This window comes from Camelus dromedarius, chromosome 12, assembly GCF_036321535.1.
Source record: "Camelus dromedarius isolate mCamDro1 chromosome 12, mCamDro1.pat, whole genome shotgun sequence".
NCBI classification, from domain to species: Eukaryota; Metazoa; Chordata; class Mammalia; order Artiodactyla; family Camelidae; genus Camelus; species Camelus dromedarius.
This window is the reverse complement of record NC_087447.1, coordinates 38,483,869-38,496,461: the sequence shown is the minus strand read 5'-3', so window position 1 is coordinate 38,496,461 and position 12,593 is coordinate 38,483,869. Positions and strand designations below refer to the sequence as shown.

The following is a 12,593-nucleotide window of genomic DNA, read 5'->3' as shown; positions in this document are numbered from 1 at the left end:
TATATGTAATGTGCTTATTGATATAGTTGAGTCATCTTGAAATTTATTTCCTATCCGTCCCATTTGTTCTTTGTTCTATTTATCCTTTTTCTGCCTTCTTTTGAGTTTACTGTATTGTTTTTATGATTCTATTTTATCTTCTTTGTTGGCTAATAAACTATTTATCTATTATGTTATTGTTACGATTGCTTAAGAGTTTACCATATACATTTTTCACTCATCACCGTCTAATTCAAATGGTAGTATGCCAATTCATGTATGGTTTAAGAACTTACAACAATAGTATGCTTCTCCCTCTTGCTTATTGTTATTACCTATTACCTCACAATACATTGTTATTAGTTTACTTTAAACATCCCATTATGTTTTAAGGAGACTGAAATAATAAAAGCAGTTTACATTTACCCACATAGCAGGTAAAGGTGTTCTTCATTTCTTTGTATAGGTCCAAATTTCCGTCTGGTACGGTTTTCTTCCTTTTTGCATTTCTTATAATGTAGGTCTGCTGGTAATGAATTCTTTCACTTTTTGTATATCTGGGAGAAGTCTTTATTTCACCTTTGTTTTTGAAGTAAAGTTTTAGTAGCTATTGAACTCTAGGAGACAGTTTTCTCTTCGTACTTGAAAGATGTTGTGCCACTATCTCCCTTACATCGTCTCCTATGGGAAACAACGTGACTACTGTCATCCTTATCTTTGTTGCTCTGTATGCAGTTGTTTTTTCCTCTGGTTATTTTTCAGATTTTCTATCACTGCTTTTAAGCAATTTCATTACAATGTGCCTTGTAATTTTCTTCATATTTCTTGTACTCAGGGTTTGTTGAGCTTTAGAGTTCATCAAACTTAGAAATTTTTCAGCCATTACTTCTGCTGTTACTTCCATCCAGTGTATTTTTCAACTCAGACATTGTAGTTTTAATTTCTGGAGGTTTGATTTTGAACTTTTTACATCGTCTATGCCTCTACTTATTATATTCAATCATTTCTCTAGCTTCTTGACCATATGGAATATGACTATAATAACTTTTAATTTCTCTGTTCACCAACTCATCTGTGTAGTTTCTGGGTCTGTTTCTACTTATTGTTTTTTCTGCTTATTATGGGTCACATTTTTCTGCTTCTTTATATTCTTGGTAATTTTTGAGTGGATGTGAAGGTACTGAATTTTTAGCTGTTGGTTTCTGGAAAACTGGTATTCATATATTCTTGAGCTTTCTTATGGTATGCAATTATTTGTAAAGTTTGATGCTTTCTGTCACACAGTACCAAAACAATAGCTAGTCTAGGGCTAACAATTTTGCTCCACTACTAGAACTAAATCCTTCTCAGTGCACTACTCAATACCTCAAGAACTAGAGGATTTTCCACCCTGGCTGATTCGAATATGAATTATTTCTAGCCCTATTTTAGCTCAAGGTACTGTTCCCTCTAATTCTTTCAGGTAGTTTGTTCTAATTTAAAATCATATGCTCAAAATTCAGCAGCCTCAATGAAATATCATGAGGCCATTACATTAATGCATATACATCTAACAATTATTTCATAACAGTTTATACCCTGCTGTGTTCCAAAAGTGTGGCAGCAGGTTATACATAGCTTTGGTATATCCAAGTTTACGTAATTTTTAAATTTACCCTGCCTCTCTTCAAAACAGCGTATGTAACATAAGGCCTATGGTTTGAAATATAAATCAATCAAATCAAGCAAGAAATTAACAATAAGTAAGGAAGCCAAGTAAGAAAATAAAGCTTTTACAGAGCCACCAATTCAGAAAGGAAAATTCCTATTTTAAGAAAATTTGACATCAAATTCCATCCTACAAAAATACCATTTTGTCAAAAATTCTATGCTTTCTTCCTGGGATATCATCCCTTCTCTCCCAACTCTGTATTCTTAATTTGTTTCTTACTAATACTTCAAGACTCAAGCAATCAAACTTCCCCTTAATGTTGTTTTTACAACAGCATCCCAGAGTGCCCATCACACCCTATAATGAGCAGCAAAAAAACCCCAACACATTACATTTCTTCATTTTCCTGCTTTCACACCATTATGTCCTTTGCAGCTAGGTTGTAAGGTGTATTTGTCTATGTATACCCGCAGCCTATAAGAATGCTTAGTAGTTACTTAACAAACGTATGTTAAGTAAATAGAATATGACCAAATAAGTACATTTGGAAGTAAAAGAAATGATATAGGAAGAAAAGTAAAAAGAAATATCTGAGACATATCAGTGTCAATAAATTACTTTATTAACATAAAGTAATTTGACTGGGAAAGGGAAATATATGTCCTTAAGAATTCTGCCTTTTATCTTTTTGCTCAATTATTCTTCAGAAAGGTACTTTATCCTATCCCCTCTAAACAGTGTAATTCAGCTAGAGGGAAATAGCAAATGACCTATCTTTATACAATGAAGAAAAATTAATAAATCAATGGTCTAGATGATAAAACAATCCCACTGCTAAGACTGTTTATGTGCTTCATTTATTCATTTTTAAACCATGATCTCACACCACTGTCTTCCAGGAATCCAGGTTAGCAAAGTTTGTACACACATTTCTGGTCAAGAAATCTCTAACCACATATAAAGCTGTTTTCAAGCTCATTGGTGTAGTATACTTTTAACTAAGAAGTAGAAACAGCATTGCTATCACCAAAGAAAAAAAAAATGACAAAAAGAACACCATGTGGAACAAAGCCAAAACATTGTGAAACCAGAAATCAACAGAAGACTGAAAGCTACACAAACAAGGATTTCCTAGAGGTTTTCCAAGCCAGAGAAGTATACAAAGATACCAAATGCTAAGCCTGGATATTCTGGTTTGGTAGGTCTGAGTGTTACCCAGCAAACGTTTGGTTTTAAACAACTAAGGAGAACCTGATGCAAGAAACTCAGATTCACATTTGGGAGCCTCCAGTGAGACCCAGTTTCAAAGGCACAAATGAATATTAGCAGAAATCCATGCTAATATGAATTTAACTGTTACTATGTATTTCCAAATAAAGAGCAAAATGGGAATGATGAGAGTAATTTTATTAAACAAACTGGGTTTAACAGGAGTAGACTACAATATTTACAATACTCACTTAGGTTATTCATTAACTCAACATATCCCTAAGTTTACAGAAGCAAAACCAGTTTTATTTTTCAAAAATATCTACTATATAGAAAAAAATCATATTAATACTACATCTTGATTCATTCATTCAGTAACTATATACTGAGTGCACATCTTTGTTCTATGTGCTATGGACAAAACACAAACTAAGTGGTCAAAACTGAGAAGCCCTTGCAGTGGTTTACAAAACCTTCTAGATGCAGACAAGGCCCAAGCAGGTAAGGCCAGAGAAGACGCTAACTCTATTGTTGGGGGGAGGGGTTTCTTTTTCCTGGGAGGCTACAGGGGCACACTGTGGTCAAAGTACTGACAGACAGGAGGAGTAGGGGTTAGTACACTTAGATATCCACTATTATAAGTATAATGGGCTCCTTTCTCTAATAAATGGTGGTCAGTAGCAATTAAATACCTAACAAGTAGGAGAGGAAAGGGAGAAACTAAGGTAAGCCAGGAGAGGTAAAAAGGTAGAAAATAAAAAAGCAAAAATAGCCAATTTGTAAACGGGGCTGAGTCAAGGACAAGGAACTTGAAATCAGAGCTATTACGAAGTCCACAGTCCAAGCCCACACAACTGCTATATTAAATTTCAAAATCAATGTGTTGTCATATTTACCTATGTTTACATTTAGCAAGAGCAAGCAAGCAAATCATTTACCTATATTCCTCCATCTTTGATAGGATAAACAAAATGATCTACGTATCTCTAAGGGCCGAGGTATGTGGTAGCACTGCCAGTCAAATTCTACAGATCTCCTTTTATTTCAGTGACTTTTTCCTACTGCCCTGTCATCAGTGCCTAGGAAGTGTTCTATAAATACTGGATGGATAGGTGGGTGGATGAAGCAAGTCCACAGAGATACAGAAGCCAAAAGGAAGCAAGCAAAGCCTCTTCTGGCTGATCTCTCCTCCCCAGTAGGCTCCCCAGGACCCAGTATTAGGAACACCAAGGGCGGTGTTCAGCCCCAAATTCAAAGAACATGGGGGAACTGGCATTTGCTATGCAAGAGAAAACAGGCTAGAAAAGTAGAGAAAGTCCCAAGTACTGTGTCTAAGAAAAAGGCAGAAAAGAACAAGCCAGTCAGCAACTAAGAGCAAGCCAGACTGGTCACTACGAACCTGAAGAAATGACCAAAATGTCAGCATTTCTAAAGAAGGGGAAGAAGTTTTCATCAGGTGCCCGGGGCTTGTCCAGGTTCAGTTGGAAGAGCAAGTAAGGGTGCCAAGACATTATAGAACATCATCTTTGATTCTGAAGAGACTTTTAAAAGGTGAAACCCTTTAGTATAGCACCTCCACTTCAACTGGACCAAGTACGGCCCTCAAGACTAGGCATGTTTGTCTTTGTACATCCGGGGCCTAGATGAGTGTGCCTGAGCCCTAAGACAACCGAGAGAGACAAGGAAGTACCAATAAAAAGAGGAGGGAGGAGGGAGGAGGCTAGGAATGGTGAGCTAAGTAAATAAGAGCTAAGTAAACAAAGCCTTTCAAAAAGTAGAGTGTGAGCAACTGTGTCAACTGTTACTGACATCTGTGCAAGTGGTGACCTTGACCTGACACTGCATGCCCCAAGTCAGTGCAAGCAAGAAAAAGAAAGTAGAGAGCAAGTATAGATAACACTTCTAAGGAGTTTTGCTTGCTGGAGGAGCAGCAAAAAGGTCCTCAGAGAGGAATGTGAGATCAAGAACTAGCTTTTGCTGTGGTTACTTTTTGTTTTAAAGATGAGAGGATACAGCATGTCCCATGCTGACAGAAATGCAGAAGAGAAATGGGACACCTGGATGGAAAAATTGCTAGGGTAATATGGATGCTGGTGAGCCAACGACAAGGAGCAGACAGGCTCCAGTGCCTATGGGAGAGGCTGATCAGAGAGGTGAAGTTTATCCATGAAAGTGGAGGAGGCAGAATTGATGGGGTACACAAGCACTTAAGGTTAGTACATGTGGAGGTGGGAACGTGTAGAAATTTCTCAGTGAAATAGTGAAATACCACTCATCATCATCAGCTGAGAGTGAGGAAGGGGAAGAAAGTGTAAGCTTAAGAATGAGAAAGTAAGTAATAATCATCCCAACAAGTGGGAAATGAATGGACTAGGGAAGCATAGTAGGATTTCCAGTCAGCACTAAAGGCTCACATAAGAGTGGTGATCATGTCTTCTAAGGAGAGCAGCTAACATGCCTGAGTGCATGTGTGTAAGGAAACTAGAAAAGAGAAGAGGAAGCATGGGAGGAACACAATGTTTCTTTGCACCTATCCTTCAGAGAGGAGAGTCTCCAGGAACGAGCAGAAAACTATGCCGTTTTCAGCCACTTGTTTTTCTCCCTTGGATGTGTCTTAAAGCTGATAAATATAGAAGGATTTTCTCTAAGCTAAGTGCATATCTTTAAGATGATGGAAATATGAGACGTATCATTCCCTATATTATTCTTTCACCACCTTGTTTTTATTTTACTCTGAGAATCTATTACTTTTATTAAAAAAAAAAAACTTAGCTGAAAAGTTTATAGGCCTATGGTATAAAACAAAGCCTAAGTACCACAATATGTTAATATCTGCAGACAGATGGAAACCACACTCCAAATACTGGCAATCGTCAGTATACAGATAACTTAAAAATAACTCATAAAGACCCCCTGCCCCAAGCTAATCACAGCAAGACCTGCTTAGTTCTGGTGGGGATACTCCCCTGTTCTCCCTAATCTGCTACCACCTACCTTTTAAGAAGACTCCCACCTCACCCCAGGCCTGCCACCTGTTCCTTTACTGGAACTACCACCATGAAAACGTGTGAGAAAAATCAGGGCGGGAAGTATTTGAGGGTGGAGTGGAGGTTAGTGTTAGATAGGGCAAGAACCCCTTGTTCATTGCAGAGCTACTCTGGCGTTATTTTCCAGATCCAATGACATTCAAGTATTTCTGGTTCTACAAAGAACTAGAAGAGTAGTAGACAGGTTCTACTGGGCAATATCTAATAAATAAAATTAGATTCAGAAACCCTGAAGGAAATGCACCCCCCCCAAATAAAATATCAATTAAAAAAAAAGATGGATTGTCTACAGGTTTTAAAATGTGAGCAGTGTCATATTCTAAATTATCTCCAACAGCTTATACTGGTTTGCAATGAAGATCAAATGTTTTCACCTTAACTTTATAATAAATCAAATTTGAAAGAGACCTGGCAGTAAAATTTATTCTACATCAAGTATTATCAGTAAACATTTCTAAATCTTAGCATTAGAACAACAGTATCATTGTCTCAAGTCCACGTGTTAAACCTGGTATACCTTCAACAAAATTTTACAAACAGAGCTCACAAATTTAGGATTATATATTAAATAATAGTTAACACAAAATAGAAGGCTGCTCTCAATGCCATTTATCAACCAATATTTCCTGATGTTTGCACTTTTCAAAGAAAATCTTAAGAATCTGTTAACACGAGAGGTATAAAAATGAAAGAGAACTTAAATACCAGCAAAAGTTAAGAATTTAAACAATTATACTCCAGATATGGGATACACGCTAAAGGCCTAAAAGAAATGAAGACACAAAAAGAACCCCCAAATAATGAGTTAATTTACATCTGACCTTGTTCCCCTTCCCTACAAAAAGATGAGTGGACAATATATACCAAAAAATTTAAAAATCAAATGTGAAATAAATAGGTACAGATCAAGTAAGAATAAACTAGCCTGCAACTCAATACTGAAAACATTCTTTTCCTGCAGGTTACTGGTGTTAGAGTTACCAATGTGATGAATTAAGAGGAAATTCAATCATTAATGAGACTTAGGAAAAATCCAAATACTTTAATTTAAAACAAAGTCTTTCTCTATAAAAGAGGTAATTTAGCATTAGCATTGAATTAGGGGTATCTTTTAAGATTATCTAACTAGAGTTGTGAGTGTTACCCAAGAAATTTTAACATGTGAATGGAGCTGGTATAAATACTTGCAGGCTTAGAGAGTCCACTGAAGTCCTGTGTAATATGTAAAAATTTAATTTCCCCAAGCCTACTTCCTTCTTTATTTCTCACCTATTACAGGACTTCTGTAAAATCCAATGTGCCACTCTCAGCACAGTGGTTTTGATCATGGCACTTTCTCATTAAATATACCTATTCACTTGCATGATTATAAATAATTGGTTTCCCAGCAGCAAAGTCCCTCTCACCTGTCTTTGATGATCCAGATCTGCTTTATTACCAATTAAAATCATTGGAAACTCATCACGATCCTTTACTCTGAGAATCTGTCTTTGAAACTTATAGATTTCTTCAAAACTAAAAACACAAAAACAAATTAATCAATTTGGTTAAGTATCAGAATTCAGCAAGCCCCATGCCCCCTTTAGTACTTTATTACTTTTCCTTTTTCTATAAAAACAAGAAAATCCAAATTCAATAAAACAGTGATCTAGACATGAACAGGAGATCTACAACTGAATATTGGTACAAACCTGCCTCTATCTGTGACTGAAAAGACCAACAGGAAACCTTCTCCAGTTCTCATATACTGTTCTCTCATAGCTCCAAACTCTTCTTGTCCTGCTGTATCCAGAACTAAAGAAAAAACAAGAAATGTAACTGTGTTCATGCTTTCATTTTATAAAACTGCTTCCTCACAAAGATAGGCCTAGTTAATGAGGGTCCTCTGGAGAACATCATACTTAGTGTAATATTTTAAAAGGCATTCTCCTCTTATACTTCATTCCCAATGCTAAAGACAAATATATTCTAATAGCAGACAGTTTCAGAGTTATCTTCATCAGTGCAGATTGATTTTGTAGTTAGAATATATTAGCATGCCAATTACAAGGTTAAAAATATCAAATACATCTAGGCAGACAGAGTCAGGTAACTTCTGAAGTCACCTGAAGTTTACCTCCTCCACTGAAAGAATGGAAAAAGATATCTGCAAATTCAAGAAAGAAACTTTGGTCCACCCAACCCCCAAATACCATATTGAATGTGCAGGTGCTAATGTATTTCTTAATCTCTGTGAATGAAAGAATCACACAAGTTAAAAGAACAGGGCTTTCTTTTGTGGAGAGGTGGAATGCTTAGCTAAGCACAAAACACTATTTGCTAAGGCCTCTGTGCTATAAATTCTAAGCAAGTTAGCAAATATTGAAGTTTTTCTATATTTACTTCACCCATTTTAACCTTCATCAAAAGGTAGGAAAAGCTAAAACCTCATGTTTTTCCAAATGACCCAACAAACACAACTTCAGCAAGTTTAGTGACATGATTAGTTTCACCAGAACAAGATCAATCCAATTACTGTCTTACGTTCAGTGAGGAATATGTAAGTTGCCTGATATGTAGATTCATCAATCAAAACTAAAAAAATCAACTAACATTTCAATTGTAGTATTTAACCAAGCAAAACATCAAAGCTTATTTTTAAAAATATGATATGTGAACTATCAAGAAAGGGAGATTACTTACTATCTAGCCGGGCTGCCCGGTCATCAATCACGCACTGCTTTGTGTAGGAGTCCTCAATGGTTGGATCATAATCCGTTACAAAATAGGACTGTAAGAACAATAACCTTATTTTAAAATTTATGTTTTCTCGTCCAAGTACCACTGTAATTTTATCAAATCTCACTTATCCAGAATTAATCAAAATATTTTCATTGTACTAAGGTTTATCCTACTATGTCAATTCCTTATGAAATGAAGTCTATTCAGAGCAGCTTCCAAGCGGAGAAAGGGTATTAAATATCTTTGAATTTTCGTATCTGAAATATGCAAGAAGACTGCAAAAGATCTACTGTAGTTTTTCTTTTTTTTCATAATTAACTTAAATACACCTAAGACTCTAGACCTCAAGTTCTAGAAAAACCAAGAAAACAGAGTAAGCTGTAATTCAGGTCTATTTGCAACCTGAGGGCAAACAAACATCAGTCCTTAGAACCAAGCAGTTTGAAACAAATGAGAAAAGAGTAAGTCTGGACAACTCGAAGCTCCACCCTCTTTTCTCCCCTTCTCTCATATCTTGTCTTATTCCCTTTCAGCTGCCTTGCGTATTATCCTTAAGGAAATACGATTTCAGGATTTTTTCCATCTGCATGGATCTCAAACTTTCTTTCATTGATAATTTTGTTGTTTTTTTTTTATCTTAACTTCTACTTCTTCTGTTAGCAAAATCTTCCAACTAATATCTTATAAAATCATCACCAGAAGAACAGCTAAGGAAACGGTAAGAAGGGAAGAGTCTTAGCAAACCACTTCTGTGTTTGTATATTACATTTCACAATCTTTTAAAAACGTTTTAAAAAGAAAACAGAAACAACAAGAATCTGAAAGAGAATTTAGTGCCCCCTTACAGAATGGCACTAACCAGGACGCTGACATCCTTCTTTTGTTCTGAATATCTCCTTCACTCTCCCTCTTGACCAACTCCCTCAAAGCCTGCTTTGCCACTAGCTCATTACAAAATCTGAGGGATGACTTGGAGGAAGGCAGCTGGACTTGCTGGCTCCAGGGACACATTCTTAAGTGACAAAGCCTGCATGGTGGCCTATGCAAACACCAGAAAGCTACTCAAAAGGTAGGCACTCTGAACAAGGCAGTAAAGAAACCTCTGGTAAGGAGCAGGGGAGACACTGATCTGCCTGCTATCTTGAACTTACATATTTATTTTTGAAAGACATTTTCTACTTTATAAAATGTGATATAAAAGGCTTTACTGTAACAGAATTCAGTATCCATAATCCTATTTCCTTTCTGATGATTTCTTATAAATGCATGATTTATTAAACAAAGTCTGTAAAAGAAACATTTACCAACAGGGGCAGCTTTGAGTAGAAAGCCATCTCTGTCACCACCCCACCCTATTTAAAAATAAACATATCAAAACAATCCTGAACTGACTTTCTGGCACTCACACCTCTTCAAAAAGTAAATACAACTGGCAACAATATTCTTTGTATCCTCTAAACATAAAACTGTAGTCTTTCACCAAGCAAGCTGGATAAGGCATGCGTTTATATCTTAAGATTAGTTTCCTGTTACATGTTTCTCCACAGCAATCTGATACTTTTTGCCATGCTTTCATCTTGTAAAATCTAAATTTCATTGGCTGCTCCCAGTTTATGCCTAAATGTGTTAAAATGTGCAGCACTGTCCTATTTTGTCTGAAAACACAATGGACAAATATTAAATATATTTTTTCAAATGTCTAAGTCATGCACAATAGCTCATATTCTTTCAATGCAATGTTTTTTTTTTTTTTGCATAGTGATACCAAAGTAAGAAAATAACACGTATAGAAGACTGTTGGTTTAAGCAACTTTGAGGGCTATTAAAATAAACTTTTTTGTGACTGTGGAAGTTTCATATTTTCTTTGGATGTCTTAGCTCTTGAAACACACTCTTAATGTTACAAGAATTTTGCCACTTTGCTAACTAACGCTGACATGCATTTATCCCACTCATTAATTTTTAAGACAAATTGTTGGAATTTCTGGATATGTAGGTTCATGTTTCATCTTTCTGAGTCCTGATTTCAAAATTTGTAGAGACCTTGCTACATGCACATTTTACGGAGCTATCTTCACTGAAAGCATCATCCTCCCTCATAAAGATCCTCCTTAAGGAACATCATCGGGCCTGACTCACAGAATCAAAGATCCCTTTCCCTCTCATAATTCTAGTAAGCCACAGGTTGCAACACACTTAAAAAGAGCATTCAAACAAACAAAAGAGCATTCATTGTGTACAGGTAATGCAGATAATCATCACCTCCCACCACAAAGACATAAGATTGCTGTTACTTAAAGTTGGGTCCCAGATATTTGAGGCAGCAGGTCAACAACAAGAAATCAGTCTCTGGTGATGGACAGCCCTGGATTTAATTCTAACTCTGCTATTTTCTAGTTGTGGAACCTGAGGCAAAATACTTTAACTAAACTTTAGCATCTGTAAAATAAAGACAGTAACAAAACCTTGCAGAACAGATAAAATGAAGTAATGTATATAAAGTGCCAAGACATGTTCATGGGTAATAAATGCTAGCCATCAGAGTCAGTGTATCATTTTTGTCACCCAGTTAGATGATATGAAATAGCATTTTTATTTGGGTAAAAAGACTTGCTAAAACCAGGAACAAGTGTTGTAATTCCAGTCCTAATTAAACCACAGACCAACCATGGGACTTGGTATCCAAAGTGTTGTAAATCAAGATAAAAGCTCCCCATCTGAGGTTCTGAAAGTATTTTCTGGGTCTAAGCAGTAATTACACAAGGACATACACATGTAAAAACTCAAGCTGTACATTTAAGATGTGTGCATTTTTCATACATGTACAAATTATACCTCTATAAAATACATAAACAGTTCCCTGCTGCTTATAGGATTCAGCACTTTCTTTACACCGTACGCAAAATATAGGATTCAGCAATTTCTTTACACTGTACGCAAAATCCTCCAGTTTGATGTGTGCTGTTTGCCATTCAAAGTCTTACTTTTCACTACTTGAAACCCTTCAGCCAATTGCTCTTGCTCTTTAGGTTTCATTCATCTGTCCGATAATTATTTATGGAGCATCAGAGGGACGAGGTCCCTACTTTCACAGAACTCATTGCTTTTTACACAATATCCAGTAATTGTTCTGTGATTGAGAGCAAAGGGGATGAGGAGTGTTAACCATATTGACCAAAGAACAGAAATGGTAGAGAAATGCCAATACTCTGCTTGTTCAGAAGGCAACAAAATTTAAGCAGTTAACGTTGCAGTCATACATAGGAACTATATGTACATTCACTTATAAACATAGAGCCCCAGTAATTTGCCTGAAGAGAAAACAGTCTCCTGAAGTTGAAAAAAGTTACCAACCATAGACCAGAAAGGATATTATGTAGCAGAAATTAAGGGAAAAGAAGGCGAGAGGAGTGGAAACAAGCACAGTATTGCACTGTGGAAGACAGTAGAGGCTCTCACAAGAGCAGGAAAGGAGAGTGCCCTTGCCCAGAGTTCAGTCCATTGAAAGGGGAAGTGGGGACTGGGAGTGGAGAAAGCAATGTGCTTTCTGGAAATCATAGGAAAGGATGCATAGAGAAGGATCCTAACCAAAAGAAAGGGAATGTCTCCTTTCAAAGGGCAGGTAGTAAGAACGACAAGTAGACCTTAGTCTCTTTAAGGTTGTCAGGCGTTACCTAGAAAAGTTTAAGATTAGGGAAGCTAACCCATTTAGACAGGGACATCCCCCTGACAAAATCTGGTCTGAGTAAGGCTGTCTAAAACCCTTAATAACACAATAGTGATAGCTGGGAATGTTATTGCTGTGTCAATGCCACTAGGTTGCACAATAGGAGCTCTGCTTGGCTTCAGAGAATTGCTACTTCACTCCCTCCCATTCAAAGAATCTGCCTTAGAGAAGATAAGGAGGGGCCGGGGAGGAAAGAGAATGAGCTGATGCAATTTCTGCATTCAGTGGGCAGAAGTGACAACCCACTCTCTCTGGACAC

At 36.7% G+C, this 12,593-nt stretch overlaps 1 protein-coding gene across 2 annotated transcripts in view; it reads right to left on the bottom strand.

Annotated features, from left to right (window-relative positions):
- Positions 1–12,593, bottom strand: part of RRAS2 (RAS related 2) — a 132,308-nt gene that overhangs the window by 6,016 nt on the left and 113,699 nt on the right. For both annotated transcript variants that reach the window (XM_064492556.1, XM_031459979.2), the window contains exons 2-4: positions 8,569–8,656; positions 7,578–7,680; positions 7,293–7,401 (exon numbers count right to left, since the gene is read on the bottom strand). In XM_064492556.1, the coding sequence (XP_064348626.1) occupies positions 7,293–7,401; positions 7,578–7,645 (177 nt within the window). In that variant the 5' untranslated portion in view covers positions 7,646–7,680; positions 8,569–8,656. The remainder of the gene's footprint in view (positions 1–7,292; positions 7,402–7,577; positions 7,681–8,568; positions 8,657–12,593) is intronic.